Source organism: Pyxicephalus adspersus, chromosome 3 (assembly GCF_032062135.1).
Source record: "Pyxicephalus adspersus chromosome 3, UCB_Pads_2.0, whole genome shotgun sequence".
Taxonomy (NCBI): domain Eukaryota; kingdom Metazoa; phylum Chordata; class Amphibia; order Anura; family Pyxicephalidae; genus Pyxicephalus; species Pyxicephalus adspersus.
The window spans coordinates 65,116,873-65,135,112 of record NC_092860.1 but is presented as its reverse complement, the minus strand read 5'-3'; the positions used below and the strand labels follow the sequence as shown (position 1 = coordinate 65,135,112).

The following is an 18,240-nucleotide window of genomic DNA, read 5'->3' as shown; positions in this document are numbered from 1 at the left end:
TTCCAACAATAAAAATTGGAAGTGTGTACGCAGCTTTAGATGCCAGTTACCAATGCGGTCCCAGCTCGGTCTCAGGGCACACTGCTTCCTGCTGTTGCCGCCTGTCAGTACTCCCTTCACTAAAATTGCATTACACACTTCTGGGTGGATGGCATTGTCAATGTACTACACCCAGCTCTAGATGCCAGTTACTAATGCGTTCACTGCTCCGTCTTAGGGCCCACAGCCTCCTACTCCTGCTCCTCCTGCTGCTGCTGCCTGTCAGTACTCCATTCACAAAAATTGTTTAACACACTTCTGAGTGGCATTGACGATGCACTACACCCAGCTCTCCATGACTTACCAATGTGGTCTCCCTGGCGATAGCTGACCAGAGGCCACACACTGCTACTGCTTTCGCCGACCAACGCTCCGTCTCTGGTCCTCCATCCTCTTGCCTAATGTCACCGCGCTACTTGTCCGCAACTTCATGGGTGGCCCTCCTAACACCTCATCCAGGTCATGATGCCAGCTAGCAATTATTAATACAACTTAACAGGATTTATATAGCGTAAACAAATTATGCAGCTATATAAATTAAATAGGGGTGTGTACATTAAATAGCAATGCATTCTTCTGCTGTTTTGACAGCAGAGACTGCTGCTAGTGGGTTCAGTTCACCCTTTCTCAATGTCCTATTGTTTATGCTGCCTTCTGGACGCTGTCCATCATGCAAAAATCCTTTTTGCCTGCTGTCACTTTGCCTGCAATTTCCTGGAAAACCACAAGGTCTTTTGAAACTTTTGTTTTTTTCCCTTGTTGCCACTGTTCTCCTACACATACCTAGCAAATGTAGTGGTTCTAACATGTATAGGGGTTTGCTAATAATGTTTAAAGTCAACCTATTGACTTTAATACAATTTGCGAAACTGATTCATCAAAATTTTTTTCTCCTCTATGTGGTTCTTTATCAAACTCTCCGGGACCTTTCTAACTATGGACGTTAAACTAACCGGTCTGTAGTTACCTAGTAATGACTCTGCTCCCTTTGAAGATAGGAACCACACTGACGCCAATCCATCAGTACCATGACAGTGACTAAAGAGTCTCTAAAAATTAGAAATAATGGCTATGTTACCTTTCTTTAGCTTTATTAGCATAAACTCCTTTCCTCAGCTCCTCAGACACCTCCTTTATTCGAGCCATGATATACATCCAAAAATGTGTTGTATGTGTGATCAGGCTTTGCTGGGTCCCCGTTCATTAAACAAAGCAGTCTCTCATGCCTGATTGTCATCCCATTGATTGACACTCTGATTTTGTCTTCAAATTATATGATTTCTGATATCACACAGAAACTGCCGGGTGGTTACTGAAAAGTGCAGCGTGGTGTGCCCAGTTAAAATGGGCTCCGGAGGACACTGCTTTTGAAATTTTCTGATGAAAAAGACAGAACTGAAAGTAATGGTGGGGATAATCAATTAAGTCAATGGAAGTGTTGATAACACTGGATTGAATATGCAATATACAATATTTCTAATTGTACTGTATGTGTTATGGGTTGCCTTCCCCTGGCAGGTGACACAGGATTACCTGAGGCACGGAATCTAAGTGACCCCCTGGTCTTCACTAGCACATCGAGTTTTACCCTTTAGACAGAGGTAGTTCCACAATAAAGTGGAAGACAGAAAACATACTTCAAGGGTGGGTTGGGATGGGAAGAAGATGGAGTACTCTTGGAGCATTCACAGGTATTACAGGATGGCCACCAGAAAGATCAAATCTAGATCAAATCTAGCATCCTCGACATGCAGAAATGCCCGGCTAACTGAAAGTCATGCCAGGATCCGAGGACTGTCACCTGGAGATCCTTTGGCACATAGATCTTTTCCTGATAAGTTAGTAGATCACTATTCCATTGTAGATCAGGGATAGAATTGGCTTGCTCGGCCCTTACAACCTGCCTGTTTGAACCATCAGGAAATTTTTTGTAGACAAAATGGTGTCAGAAAAAGTCAGGACCAAGTTATTTAGCTGTTCTCTGGTATTGAACATTCCTATGATCCATAAGGACCAGGACTGGATGAGTGGCCCCTTACAGCAGGTAGTGCCCATCCTCAAAAGAAGTTTTAATGGCTGATAATTCATAGTTGCTGATATCATAGTTTCTCTATGCAGGTCTTAGCTTCAATGAAAAAAAGTGATCAGAGGCAGGAGGGCCTTAGGGCCAAAGCGCTGTAATAGAACTGTGCCTACTGTAATCTCTGAGATATTCACCACCAAGATAAAGGTAACAGAAGAATCAGGATGCTTGAGAATGGGTGCCAAGGTAAAAAGCTGTTTCAGCTTCCTAAAAGACTCCTGTGCATCCTTTGACCAAGTAAAGGTAAGAACCTGTAAACTTAGTGAAGACACAATGACACAATGACAGAGAAATTCTGAGAAATTCAAAAAATCAATGATGGCCCTGACTTCAACAATTTTGTTGGGGCCCTGCAAGGACAGGGAGTGACATATGAGCAGAGGAAGTAGTCAGGCCTGAGAAAATAGTGTAGAACTTCTCTCAGTTCTTACCCCGGGGAGGACAGGGCAGTTGCAAGCTACACTGGTTAAGAAGGTTCCTAAGGTGCAACAGGTTGAGGAGACTCTGTAGAAATGGACACAGAGGTAGCAGGTTGTGGGGGAGCCCGCAAAAAACAAGGTGTCTCCATCCTCTCCATCTGACATTCACAGACCCGCCGGTCAATTTGAGTAGTGAGTAGGATGAAGTAATTGAATGAATCTGGTATTCCAACACGTGGCAGCTCATCCTTCAGCTGTTCAGGCTGGCCAATTTAAAACTGGTGTTTCAAAGCAGCATTGTTCCATTGAGTGTCAAAACACCAACGGTGAAAGAGAAGCTCCCCCAGAGAAGCGTGCAAGCAAAAGTACCTTCAGCTCCAGAGCAGGGAATGGTGATGGTGGTGCACTGGGTAAAGAGGCTGGAGGGCTAGTCAGAGACTGGATACGTTTCTCCAGCTGGTAATACCCTCTCTGAACTTCTGTACAGATATTGTAAGTTCAGAGGTTTGTTTAGAGTCCATCCAATGGTAAGCTATTCCCAGAAGAATATCTTGTGGCTGGATCCCCTGGAGGGTGACACAGGTTTACGCAGGAATGGCCATCAGGTCAGGGCAGGCAGCAGACAAGGCAATGTCAAGAAAAATGCTGAGGTCAGGACAGGCGGCAGACCGAGGTCAAGTCCAGGGAATCAAAACAGAGAACTTACTGGCAGAGAGGCGGGAAATGCACTGAGGATCCAGCAACCTGAGCCTGGAATTGGAGAAGTTTAAAAAGGCCCAGCCCCAATACCAGGATAGATTTCAGAAGCCCTTTCAGCTGTGCACAGTCTAAGTTTCTTGCAGGGGGTGTCGAGAATTGTAAAAATTCATGGCTAAAGGGATGCAGATGATTTTGCAGGCTGTTGAATAGAGGATCCGGGGGCAGAGTGGTAATGGTTTGTTTGTCTATTGATTGCCTTTAAAACAAAAAATACTAGTAAGAGTCTTCTAAATAATTCAAACCTGGCATTCACCTGGCATAATTTCACATAATGATTCCTGGCCAGATGTTTTGCAAATGCAGAGGGTTGGAGTGTTGCCTGAATTCGCCAGGGTTCTGGAGGGTATTTCAGCTAAAATATTTTTGTTACAGTCTCTTCCACTGCCGCAGCAGTTCAACAGGCTGTTGTCCACATTGGAACAGCTTTGCAAGTCTCCTGATCATATGAGGGGTGCACTTTCTCTAACTTACCAACTTTTAATCTCTCAACTAATCTTTTGACCCTGACTTTTGTCAACAAACGGGAGCATGATCTGAATGAGTCTTTTAATAAGATCCAGAAGGGGTGTCTTTTATACTTTAGCCATAAGGCCCTTATTAGCAATCAATATCAAAAGTTATTGTACAAATTATTAACCAGGAGGTATAGTTCCCCTTTAGTTCTTTGAAAAATGCATCCTCAAACCTATGCCTAATATGTTGGCATTGCCCTCAGGATAAAGGGTATCAGATATTAGCCCTCTCTTACCCACTAATTCTAGTTCTACTTAGATACACACTACGTTTGGCCACTGCAACTGGAAGGAGGTTTACGTACACTTCCCCCCGCACTCCTCCCCCCATCTGTAACCTTACTTTACAATAAAAATCTCCCAAAAAAATTTCCCAACCTGTCAGGATGTTGATTCAACTGTATACAACAGTGCTTTCCTTTTCTATCTATGGCCTGAGATAGACCACGCATCCGGTTAAACTGGTAGCCAAATCTGTTATAACTGTTATACCTTTAATATTTAGGTAATCTGTTGTGGTTTTTATATGTACTATTCCCTAAATGTCTGTTCTTGACATGTTAGTTGCTAAGAAAAATAAAATAAAAAAAAGTAATTTCAAATAACATCACGTTAATTTGGAGAAGTAAAATAGAAGATAATATAATATGTAGGTGATATTGAATAATTAAAATGCTAAAAACATTTTTAAGGTAATACTGACCCCATCTTTTTTGTCTCTCTCCAGGGCCCCATGAAGAAAATCACGGGAAACTTCTTCATTCTCATCCAACCACTGGATAACAAAAGGTTCAAACCATCTGTGAAAGCAGAAGAGAATTTAGTTGAGTGAGCCTAATTTTGATACAGACTATTTTAGAAATATTTATATACACCGTGTTTCCCCGAAAATAAGACCTACCCCGAAAGTAAGACCTAGCACTATTTTGTAAACCTGCCCTAATATAAGACCTACCCCGAAAATAAGACCTACCCCGAAAGTAAGACCTAGCACTATTTTGTAAACCTGCCCTAATATAAGACCTACCCCGAAAATAAGACCTAGGAGAAAAAGAAAATAAAAGCATACATACCGGTAAATTAATTTAAATAAATATATTTATATGAAGTTTTTAGGCAAAATATATTATTCTGATGGAATTTTGTGACAATGTATGGATGTATGGTACACAAATCAATACCTTCAATATCTTGTGTAATACTATTACCAATATTTTATGTTTAATTCCAACCAAACATTGTTTTGCTTTTGTATGGAGTAGGAAGGAGTTAAAATTGTAGCCAGGTTTTGGTTTGATTGCGACCTATTAAAAGCAGTTTCAATCAATGACTTAATAATCTGTGTATACCAGGAAATTAATTAATGAATTATAGTAGCAAGAAGAATGACATCCCAATATTTTCTATTTTGACAAGAACTCTAGGCAAGTTGACAGCAATAAAAAATTAGTTCTTTTTGGAATGACTTCCTATTATGTCCTATTTTGATAAGAAGTAATGAGAAATCTTCCCAAAAGAGGCACAAATGACAACACAACCTACCCTGCCTCAGGTGAGGTTTTAAAGAACAGAATAACTTGGTGGATATACTAAAAAAGACCATATGCATGTGCTATGATTTATTCTATTTAGTAATTTCTGAAAGCACCACGTAACTTACGCTGGATATTCAGGCACTTTGTTTTTAAATGCTGGAAGCTCTGTCACATATTCATTGTATAGCCACTTAACCTTGAAGTGTAAATTCATGTAGTCTGCACTCTTACATAGACGGTGCTTGTCATGTTCTATGAAAAAAATATTACAAATAAGTACATTGTTCAACAAGTAAATGTTAAAAAAAGATTCTGTCAGTGGTTCGCCCAATCTACTCTTGTTTTTTGGTTTGATAATTCAGACATTTCAATATGGAATCATGTGATATATGGCATTTGAAAGATTTAGGGTTTGGATTTTTTTTTTGCTGTTTTAGAACCTGTGCAGCTTGGAGCGTCAACTATAAATTCTGCAATATATTAAAGTATGCCTAATGTGAATATGAGGCCATCTGTTTAAAAACTGAAGTTAAACCAGAAATAAATATTTAGACGTGATAATGATTCTAAGCACACTAATAAAACCATAACTCAAAAAGAAGAAATAAAAGGTGATCTATTTTATAACCTAAAACCTTTAAATCTTATAAAATAGTAATAATCCAATTTAAACTTGTAATTTAGTATGAGGAAAACCATAAATACTATAAAGCTGAAAAAAAAAGTGCATGAAGTGTTCTCTAGTTTTCAGGGGGTAGTTTAGCAAAATGACTAATATCTAGTTTTTCCTATTTAGGAGCAATACCAGCTTTCAAAGATAAGGCTGTTTTTATTTTTTCACACTACATTATCATTTAGGCACTGTCTGAATATTTATTGTTGTCTTGTTAAAATATTTGCACAACTTTAACAGTTGTTTAAAGCTAAGTCTACACTTACATAAAGTTTAAATGCCTATAAATGCCCATACAGCTTCTGTGCTGTATGAGCTTTTAGGTGTAAAAAAAACACGTATAAAATCAAGGTATGTGGCAGAGAAGAATAAAATAAGAGAAAACGCCTCTCAAATGCCCCAAAATACCCATTAATGTCAAATTGATGTTTGGAGAATTTATAGACATTCTTAAGCGTTTTTGGGTCTTTTAGGAGGCGTTTTTGGGCATCTGAGAGTCAATTTTGGCCTGTTTAACACTCCAAATGCTGCAGGATGCTTTCGTGTACAGCCCATCAACAAAACACTCTTGTACACTGTTGTAGACTTCATTGGAATGAATAGAAAACACTCAGTTTAAACCCTGGGAAAATTTGAGCAGGCTTAACCAAAGTGTTGTGTAAATGTGGTATGAGTAATATAATAAACAAGCTAGCAAAAATTATAACACAGGTAAGTAAACATGCCCTTTTATGTAAAGTTAATAGTAAATAGTATAGTTTAGTAAATGTTTTAGTATTTTTTAAAGACATACTATGCAGTAAAGAATATGAATGCTGCTATTGTTGATCCCCTTGTGAAAATGCCAGTTTCCTAGTGTTATGTATAGTTCAACAGCAGGGTGCATAGGGACCAATAATGCTTTTTATTCTTGTTTGTATCCCTGGGATAAGGGTAAATCTCTATAAAGAGGCTCTTGATAGACGCTACTACTGGAGTTGATTTCTTCCCTGTCCTTTCTCTATCCAAAATTAAAACAAAACAAAAACAGTTTTTGGCATAGACGGTCATCTATATTTATCACTACATATTAGGGTTGACATTTAAAAAGTAGGTCCCAAAGTAAGTGAAAAATAAGATTTTACCCATAGCTTAATTTTTCCAGTTACATTTACAAAATAATAAACTACTTCTGGTTCCAGCAGTAAAGTAAAATTTTCTCCCTTGCTTCATTTTTTACAAATAGGCTATGTAGTCTTTAGCATTATATATAAATTTATAGCCTCAATTATTTTAATTCTCATGCTGAAAACTCACCTTCCATGGCATATTTCATATCCTGAGCAAACAGACTCCACATTACTTCAGCACTAATCTTTCCAACATTTAGTTCCTGGGGAAATCTGAAATTATAGTTGTTGAAATAAGGTTTTAAAGAAAAAAAAATTTTTTAAATTGAAAATTAATAATAGGTGTAACAATGAAAGCAAACTTTCTAGATGCTAGAATTTTCAAATGGCAGAAAAATTAATGTAAGACATATCTATATTTGTCTGTATTGTATTTAAGATTCGGTTGACACCAAATAGGACTGGATACTGATCAACTGAATATTTTAGTATATACAAGAAATAGCCCCCACTTTGAGTCGTGATTTGGTAACATGTGCCTAACTTCTCTGTTTGGTTTAGGTGTTTTTCCCCAAAATTTCAATATATGCAATGATTTTACTGGGTATGCACTGACAATTTGCAACTCAGCTTGCAATTTAGCACAATCACATCACATAACATACCAAATATTCTTTCTATACATCACAACACTGTTGCACACATCTAAAATAGTGGGTAACAAATACATGAAAATAAAAATTAAATAAAACACAATGACCACATGCTAAATATAGGTGCAGTTAAAATGAATCCCTAAAGCCTTACTGGTTTAGACATGGTGTGTATGAATTCTTATCCTCTTCTATGATAGACACTATCAATGTAATTAGTTTGGACCAAAAATCCAAATTCTTGATACTTGGCCCCTGCTCTTCTGGGGGAACCTCCCCCTTTTTATTCTACAAGGAGAAAAAAGGTTAATAACTAACAATCCCCCCTACATTATGGTTTCATCAGACATGCATAAAAACAGTTCAAACATAAGTATACCTTGTTTGTACCTCATACATTCTAGTCTTTCTAGAAAAAAATTACAAAGAACAGCTGTATGTTTCAAGTCTAGCTTTCTGCTGCAAGAGCATAGAGAGTGGCCACTGTGTAAACCAAGCCAGCAAATAGATTTTTACAAGCTTCACTGATAAATGTTGGTAAAACTTATTTAGACTAAGCATGCAGACAGGCTGTCTATTGCAAAAGACACTTTGAAAGTTATGCCATTCTGTTCAGGACAGTTAGGATGGCTAAAGACCAGGAGAAGGACCAGGGAAGATGTCATCATTTCTGGAAAAAAAGAATAAGTTTACTGCTGCTTTAAAACACATGCACCAGTGGTAATCACCCACAATGGTTATTTGGTGAATATTATATTTGTGCACTGTCCTTTGATCTGCACCAAATAGCAGTTAGGCAACACCAAGGTAGAACTACATTTTGAAATGCATTTTATTTTATTTGTAAATAACTTTGTCATGCTTTAACCACCTGAGCGTTACACTGAGGTCTAGATTTCTGTACCAAAAGCGTTACAGGTTTTCATGAATTTTTTTTTTAAATTGTAGACCTGTAACTTACAGAAATATGTCCGAATAGGGGTCTAGTAGATATAATGAATATAAAAAATGTTTGAAACACACAATCATGTAAAAAAAAAAAAAAAATTACTTTTAATAAAATTAAAGGAAAAACACAAAATTCAGCTTAAACAAGAATACATAAATAAATGAAAAATACTGAAAATGCGATAATTCGGTATACTGTATAGTAATATATTTTTCTAAAACACCTCCCTAGTGTCCAACGTCACATACCTATAGACAAACCACAAAAATATATATTCTATTATTTTGTATTGGATTGGATGCAGGACTTTGTATTCAATCCAATACAAAATGAGAACAAAATTTAAACTCTCATTATGTATTGGATTGAATACAAATTCCTGTATCCAATCCAATACAAAAAACATACTTTGTATTTATTTTTAATTGAAACTCGTTCATTCATTTTGTATTGGATTTAATACAAACTCCTGTATCCAATCCAATACAAAATGAATGAATGAGTTTCAATTTGAATTTCCCGCACACGCGCCGACGTCATCGCGCACAAGAAGCCGGCCGGCTTTTTTTTCCTCCGCTGGTCGGCTTCTTGCTTCAGAGAGCACCCGGCGCTGGAAGGAGAACGACGCGGGACGATCAGCGGGACCAGGTAAGAAGCCGGCCGGCATCTTGTGGTCCGCCGGCCGGCATCTTACCGGTCCTGCTGGTAAAGGAGAAGGCACCCGACGCTGGAGAGGGAGATCGACGGACGACGACGCTGGAACACGAACACGACGCTGGATGAGCACAGCGGGACCAGGTAAGTGGGGATTTCAATTTACGGAAAATCTCGGGGTTAACCATTATAGCAACTTTTTTTAGCCCGTACCAAGGTCGGGCTTAACAGTCGGGAGGTTAAGAAAGAATCCCAACTTTTGTGTAGTTAAAAATAGGGCAAACCTCAAAATGTGGTTAGCATCACAGTTAGATCTGCCATCAACTATGTGGTGAAAAGCCTACCTGATTTGATGCAAATGGAATTAATTATTTAGGTTATTCCCCATATTATGAACGGTGGGTATTCTAATTCTTTCCAAACTTCTGTACTTCCATGCAAAAAGTGTTAAATTTTTTGCATGGAAATTTATTTTAGATTGTAGGCTATAATTCACCAAATTACTCAATAATTACTTATAATTCACCGAATTACAACGAATTACCGCATAACTCACCGAAATATTTAAAATCTTTAAAAAAAAAAAATAGTGTATATTGTAATGTACAGTAGCCTATATAATATATATATATATATAATTATTATATATATAATATATAAGGATTTCTTTGTATTGGACTCAATACAGCTTTTTTGTATTGAGTTCAATGCAAAGGAACTCAATACAAAATTATGAATTTCCCGCTCGCCTCCCGCCCGCACGGACGCATGCAGTGACGTCACTGGGAAACCCCGGTGATCGTCACTGCACTTGCCAGGTGCAGCAAGAAGATACAAGACGTGTCCGGAGGAGCTGCGGGGAGAAGGTGAGTATTTTTTTTTTCGATCGACGCTGGATCATCACAGCGGGGACCAGGTAAGTAAGGGAAATTAGGTAGTGAGAAAAGTCGGGTGTAACGGTCGGGTGGTTAATGTAAGCTGTAAACAAGAAGCAAAAACAGGAAAGATAAAAACATTTAATTTTAGGAGAGCAAATTTCTCATTATTAAGGGCGGCTCTTTGTGACTTGGAGTGGGAGAAAATATTGTCCTCAAAGAACACTAAACAGAAATGGGAATCTTTCAAGTCTGTTCTACAAAAGCATACTGCAAAAAAAAAAAATTACAATGGGTAATAAGTTTAAGAGGCCAAAATTCAAACCTATGTGGCTCACAGCTGAGGTTAAAAAAGCCATAAGAAATAAGAAAAGGGAATTCTAAAAAAATAAAAATGAAGGATCACCTTCATCATTTGAAAACTTTAAAGAATATAACAAAAGTTGTAAAAAGGAGATAAATGTGCAAAACTTTAAAATGAAAGACAGATTGCAAAGGAAAGTAAGGCAACCCCCCTTTTTTTTAAATATATTAATAGCAAAAATATCAGACCTGGTGAGCATGTAGGCCCCTTAATATCAGATCAGGTGAGCATGTAGGCCCCTTAAAGGATATCGCTGGGTTGGTAACTGAATATAATCAAAAATTTAAAAAAAGAGAAAAATTAAGGTTGACAAAGCACTAGGACCTTATGGATAACATCCACGTGTCCTCAAGGAGCTGAGCTCGGGTATTGCAAAGCCATTATTTCCAATGGATTGGCGTAAGGCCAATGTGGTTCCTATGTTCAAAATGGAAGCAAAGTCATTACCAGGTAACTACAGACCGATTAGTTTAATGTCCATAGTTGGAAAGGTCCTAGAGAGTATGATAAAGAACCACATAGAGGAGTTTCTGCTAGAAAATAATATTGTAAGTGAAAGTCAGCATGGTTTCAAGAAAGACCGAAGTTGTCAAACAAATTTACTCTCTTTTTATGAGGAAGTAAGGAAAAAGGTAGACAGTGGAGTAGCAGTTGATATAGTGTACTTGTACTTTGCTAAAACACTTGACACTGTACGCCAGAGACAGTTAATATGCAAGTTAGGGTTTAGAAAAATCAATCTGTAAATGGATAGAGAACTGGCCTAAGGACAACATCCAGAGTTGTAATTAATGATTCATACTCTGAATGGTCTAAGGTTATTAGTGGTGTACCCCAGGGTTCAATGTTGAGACCTTTAGTTTTAACATCTTTATAAATGATATAGAGTTTGGGATTAAAAGTACCATTTCTGTGTTTGCAGATGACAACAAACTACTGTATGTAATGGAATTAGGTCCATACAGGATGTCTATAATCTACAAGCAGACCTGGATGTACTGTTTGATTGGACAGCCATGTGGCAAATGACAATAAATATAGATAACTGTAAAGTTATGCACTTGGGGGCTAACAACATGTATGCTTCATACTGTTCAGGGGGAAAACATTTGGGGGAGTCAGAAATGGAAAAGGATCTGGGGGATCAGGTAGATCATAGACTTAATAACAGCATGCAATGCCAAGCTGCAATATCTAAAGCTAGCAAAGTACTTTCTTGTATTAAAGAGGAATAGACTGCAGAGATCGAGACATAATCCTCCCCCTGTACAAAGCATTGGTCAGACCACATCTGGAATATGTATTTCAGTTTCAGGCACCAGTTCACAAAAAGGACATTGTGGATTAGGAGAGAGTGCAGAGAATGGCAACTAAACTAATAAAAGGAATGGAGGAGCCCAGCTATGAGGAGAGATTAGCTGAACTGAATCTATTCTCCCTTCAGAAGAGACGTTTAAGAGGGGATATGATCACCCTGTAGAAATATATAAATGGTCCAAAAAGAAAACTCTCTCCCCCATTATTTACTTTGAGATCATTACAAAGAACAAAGAGGGCACTCTTTGTGTCTGGAGGAAAAGAAGATTAAGCTCTGGATAAGGAAGGGATTCTTCACTGTAAGGTCTGTGAAAATGTGGAATCGGCTCCCTCAGGAAATAGTTCCAGCAACTACTATAGATTGCTTTAAGAAAAAGCTGGATGTTTTTCTAGAGCACAGAATATAACTAGGTGTTAAGGCATTAAAGTAAAAATAAAAGTGATTGTTGATTTGTTGATCCAGGTAACATCCGAATGCCTCATGGAATCAGGAAGGAATTTTTTTCCCCTGTTGAAGCAAATTGTACCAGGGTTTATTTTGCCTTCCTCTGGACAAAGTATGTCTTATAGGGTTTAAATATGGGATATGTTTATTTCCCTAGTCATTGAACTTGATGGTCTTTTTTCAATCTAACCTACTATGTAACGTCTGTAGTCACCAGGCTTTTATACCAGCTTTTGAATGCAAATATAAAGAATGGCCAGTCAAATATCATATTTTAGTTTAATGCTTACCAAATGAGTGTTCACATAGTAAGAGTTTGCAATCTCCAGCTATGGCCTTATATCGTAACTGAAGTAAAACACGAGTGCTAAAAATTTACGAGTAGTTCATTTTGGCCCATCACCAGGACTATGCTGCCATCTTGGCCAACAAGAATGTGTGTGATGTGGAAGGGGGCAAGCACATAGGGTCCGTTTACTGAAGTTAACTGTCACGATCTTCAGACAAAGTGATCAGTCCGAACCAATTTTTCAGAAAGAGGTAAAAAAATTACCGGATCACTTTGATATTCTCGGCTGTACAGTTCATGGCAGTTGTTAAAGATGTATTCATAAGTAGAGTTGAGGCAAGCCTTCACACAGTCTTTCACTACCTGGCTAGCCCTGGGGGGACTCTGTAGTTCTTGCACCTGTAAAATTTAAAATAGAATGAAAAACACCTTAACCATACAAAGTCATATAAAGAAATTTTGTTCTTTATAAAATATTTTAGAAAGTATTTTTGTTTTCTTTTTCCTTGTGTTTAGGTGAGATTCTGGTGGATGAAAAGAAAACTGCCTATTGATACAAATGAGATCATTAAAATGTGGATGATAAGTGAAGACTTAGAGGAATGTTTAGCCCTGCAGGAACCCAAAATGATTATTGCAATCCTAGAAAAAGTGCAGGGGTCTTTAACCTTTGAAGTTCCTTTTACTATCTGGATAAAATTTTCCATTACTTCTTTTACTCAGCACAAGCAGAGTAGAATGCTGATTGTGCAGTTTTCAAATAAGACTTATATGTATACATGATATCAAATAATTTTAAAACATTACCTATCATGTCAAATAGCTCACCTTCATTCTGAAAAATGTAATACTGGTAAGTAGATCAACAGTGGATTTTAGATCTTGAAGTCGTTCTGGACTGCTAGCAGGGAAATTATTCTGCCAAAAATAAAAAAAGGTTATTGCATATAGTAAAATTTTTAGATTACCAGCCGTTTTAAGAAGGGGTTTTTGAGTTACGAACCTCCTAGACATGTTCTTTATTGTGCTGTTAAGAAATGCCCTGTGACTGTGTGCTGTGGCTGAGAGTGTGCTTTTTGTGTTTACTGTTGCTGAGTATGTGGTCTGTCTTCTGTAACTGAGAGACAGAGGATTTTTGGTCTGTCAGTCTGTGTGTTTTACTGAGCTCTCTTTGACTGTGAGCTTGGTCTATCTGTGTGTAGTTTGTGTGCTGTCTGAGTGTGTGAGCACTTCATTACATGTATGTTGTCTGCGGTGATACTCCTAATACCATAATAGAGTGTTCACACAGTTGTAGACAGCACACGAACTGCCCACAGACAGCCCAAGCATACAGTCAAATGGCATCCTGGGCCGATTATTACTGCTCCATTTAGGACACAGGGAAAGAAAAAAAATGAAAGAAGCAGGCACAAAAAGCAGGATATATCACTAAAGTGCAGCACAGAGAGAAAGAGGTAGTGTACAAGTTATGTGTAAGGTTCATTGTGTGCTACAAGCATCAAGTTCAGCTGTCAGCATACAGGAGGAGCTTTCTACAAAAGCAGACAGATAAATGGAAGTTCACTCAATGGTAGTGTGGGTGGGTGCAGGAAAGCCTCCAATGTTTTCTATTTGCATACTCCACAGAATAAATGAGGAATAGCTCTGTTTACTGGTAGGACAATTACCAGATACAAAGACATGAAATGTGTGTGCTAAGAGTGGAATATAGAGGAAATACAAATTGATAAGCTGGTGGGGGGCTCTCAATAAACTGGAAGCATAGTCTCCCTTGGAAAAGTGTCACTTAACCCTGATAATACTTGGTCTAGATAATAGGAACGGTAAGGAAAGGATAGAAAGGATCATTGTCATCCCTATATAGAGTTTGTTTATTCTTCACTTTGAAGTGTTTTTTCGGATTTTTATTTTGGTATTCAGTATCTCAGTCAGATCTCCAGCGTATGAAACTTTCTTCAATACAGAAACTCACTTCACTTCAATTTTAACAGTATTCACACCACCTAAATTCTGTTATAATATAAATAGGAAGGCTGCTAGCTGTATGGCCATCATGCTGACAGATTTTATGGGTAAATCTATTTTATTTGCATTTCAAAAGATAATTTCAAACAGTACAGTCATAACAAAGAACAATATGAAAAAAATTGTACATCCAATAAAAACAGTAAGAAACACATATGACATAAAACAATAATAATACGGGGGGAGACTAGGGTGGGCAAACGGGGTGGGAATACATGGGATTCATAGTCTAAAAGAGAACCATGGAATAAGAGACGGAGTCTGTTGACAAGTGAGGGGGAGGAGGAATCAACCATATGGGCCATCGACTCCCAGATTTTAATACATTCAGAGGTTTTCCACTGGGTTATGGAACAAAAATGTAGCTCAGAACTTCAGGGTTTTAAGCGAAGATCAGTGACTGAGAAAATATTATTGACATAAGCAGACAACCACTAATTTGTGAAATAGTTCAAAAAAACACCTTCATATTTTTTTTGCATGGCAAGTTTTCACAATCTGACAGTATATCACACTACATATAAAAAACCTATGGCAAGAGCCTCTTTTAAGTCTGCAATATAGTAAAACAAAAAGCACTTGCATTAAACCTATTTTTTAAAGGTACTGTTGTCTTACCCGGTACATGGAAAGGTCAATACGCAAGGAGTTGTGCAGTTGATCTAGCAGTTTTACAAATCTCTCCTTCTAAAAAAACAAACAAAAAGAATAGACCACTAAATGACATTGCAGTTATGTTAATGATGTAACTATCATAAAATTGTGCATGTGCATAATTCATCAAATAAACATCAATTCAAAAAATAGTGCATTTGTTATTTGATAATGTATACTATTAATATTCTTTTACTAAATGATTTCTGCATAGATCTGAGCTCTGCTGAGCTTACTGTATTTGTATTCATAGATACAGAGTTGGGTTCAAAAAGACATCAAGTTCAACCACAAGACAAAATAAAAAAAAATACATTTTGCACCCTTTGAACCCTAAACCCATAGTTGATCCAAAGGAGTTTGTAGGAATTGCAGTTCAAGTTCTCAGTAACAAAAAATGAAAAACATTTCTGCAAAATTCACTATATGGACTATTTGTTTTTTCACAAGGTAATTATTTTCCTTTTTAATCACCTATTCAAAGCCCAATACATTTAGCTCAGTTAATATTTTCCTAAACATGGGGTCCTCCATGAAAGGTAGTAATTTAGTTTATAATTTAGTTAGTAATTTTTACACTTTTTCCAGTTTTACAACAAATTTTTCGTGAACAGTTATGCTGTATAAAGCATCTCTCAAGTGTATGCCCGTTTAAATTACCAAAAATATTCTTGCTCACTCTGAAAGCTTTATAGAGGACACTTCTAGGACACCAGACCCTTTCTGTCATTGATTCAGACTCAGATCCAGTTTTTCTCTCTCTTGAGTGTATGACATCCATATTTTTAGCAGGTATGATGAACCATATTTTTAGCCTCCAAACGCATAGAACTTAACATTTATCATCATTAAGGAGTATGTTTTCACCATATATCACTGGTTGACAGACTTCTTACCCCAAAGTTTGAGGCAGAGAAGCGGTCCGAGGCAGACACGTTGGTTGATGCAGTTGTGTGGGCATAGTAGGCATTGATATTGGCAAGAAGTGTGCTCATTACGGCTGGTACTCCAGGGCACATATATTTGGAAGATAGGCAGGCAAAATGGCTGTAAAACAAGAACACAAAGTGATAATTGCCTTATATTACAAAAGTCACTAATAAATGAAAAGTGACTAATAAATGTAAATATGTAAATATTAGCATACAATTTGCAAATCAGAACATAATGTTTATAACACTTTACCAATAACATTCTTCAGATTGGATCTCCTAATAGGCATAGATGATGAAAGCAGGACAGGAAATTTTGAGTTTAGGTCAGCTTTAAAAATGCTCCTAATATCAAAGCCATGTCAGCTCCTATTAGATACTAAAAATACAGTCTAATGCAACAAATAGGTCTTCTCTATTCTGTCTTCCAAACGACAAACTTACAGAATATTAAAGAATTAAATATTAAAGAGAAACTACTGTAGTGTTTACATTATCCTTTTTCACTCATAAATACATATGTCCTAATAAATGTCTAATTGCCCATTTTCAGTGATCCAAGTTTCTCACGTCATAGCTTGGTATATAGACTCCACTCCGTATCTCATAGCAAACTCATCCACAATTTCCTGGGCAGTCTCATCAAAGTAAACCTTCCAAGCATCATCCCCTTTGGCATCTGGAATTTTCACAACCCCATTATTTTGTACATCTGTTAGGTAGTGGAACAGGTTCTACAGGTGGAAAAAGTAAAAATTAAAAAAGTAAATTATAAATGACAATATATATCCTTTATTAATGATGTTATTTTTATTCAATAAATTAGTATTAGTTCTCTTCTCACGAACCTCATGTAGGCAGGTATATTGTACATGATATGGTGCCACCTTCTCTTCACCTTTAATCTCTACACTGATGTGTAGTCGAATTGCACCAGATACAGCAGACTTGTCTGTACGTTTATCTGTAAAAATGTAATTTTGGCACAAATTTTATATAAATATAATAATATTATAATAGTGGAAAAAAAGCTATTTTTAGTGGAAAAGCTATTTTGTTACATACAGAACTCTTGGTGCAGAGAAACACTCTTACTGGCTGTGTGGTTAAATCATTTTTACTAAACCAGAACAATAAATATTGACATTCAAAAGAGGTCAATTATGACAATATCAAATTAAAACCCAACATTTTTAAATAGAACGGTTCTTTACATTTAGGAGTCTGCTAAATATATATATTGTGAGTTATCAGTGGGGGACTGTTCATAGCAACGATTGGCAGCAGTTCAAAAAGAGGCAGCACAAGGTCAGTTTTTCTGTAAACAAATTCAGGCTCCTGCCTGGGAGCTTTATTGCATCAAAACATGTACAATGAAACAAAAAACAACAACAAAGCAAATACTATCCAGGCTGGGTCACTATCTATCTCTTTAGTAGTCCCCTCTCTGGCTAATTATACAGCATACAAAAAAAGTCCTTTTGCATAAACCAAAAGATTGCTTACTTTAAAGGTGTTTTTCCTCCTGAGCTCTTTTACCTTCAGGTTTCGGGAACCCACTGAGCTCCCAGCAGTCTGCTGCTGCAACACTAAATGGAGCACATGTGCTCTCCAGTTCCTGGGGAAGACCCAGACATGGACCAGGAGGGCAAGGAACCCTCCCAACTCTTTTTTGGCCAGCTCCTGAACCCTTAGAATCAGGTTTTCACACAAGTCAACAGTCTGACAGACAAATACACAAAATGCCTTAGCCTGGGTGTTATATTAAACCCCATCTAGGACCTTCCTAGCTTAGCCATAGGACACCCTGTCACAATATATCTTGATTATATATCTCCATTATCTACAAATAAAAACTAAACTATCAACTTTGGGTGGTATTCTTAAAACTTTTTTTCTTTAACAGTTAAAAGAAGTACAAAAGACAGTTACAATGTCCAAAAAAACAAGC

At 37.2% G+C, this 18,240-nt stretch overlaps 1 protein-coding gene across 1 annotated transcript in view; it reads right to left on the bottom strand.

Moving 5' to 3' along the window:
- The window catches only part of UNC13A (unc-13 homolog A), a 192,199-nt gene that overhangs the window by 80,155 nt on the left and 93,804 nt on the right, over nucleotides 1-18,240 (bottom strand). Inside the window, exons 20-29 of the mRNA XM_072404972.1 lie at nucleotides 17,138-17,253; nucleotides 16,860-17,023; nucleotides 16,254-16,404; nucleotides 15,322-15,390; nucleotides 13,504-13,593; nucleotides 12,940-13,074; nucleotides 7,937-8,070; nucleotides 7,317-7,402; nucleotides 5,473-5,599; nucleotides 4,516-4,612 (exon numbers count right to left, since the gene is read on the bottom strand). Coding sequence (XP_072261073.1) covers nucleotides 4,516-4,612; nucleotides 5,473-5,599; nucleotides 7,317-7,402; nucleotides 7,937-8,070; nucleotides 12,940-13,074; nucleotides 13,504-13,593; nucleotides 15,322-15,390; nucleotides 16,254-16,404; nucleotides 16,860-17,023; nucleotides 17,138-17,253 — 1,169 coding nt within the window. The remainder of the gene's footprint in view (nucleotides 1-4,515; nucleotides 4,613-5,472; nucleotides 5,600-7,316; nucleotides 7,403-7,936; nucleotides 8,071-12,939; nucleotides 13,075-13,503; nucleotides 13,594-15,321; nucleotides 15,391-16,253; nucleotides 16,405-16,859; nucleotides 17,024-17,137; nucleotides 17,254-18,240) is intronic.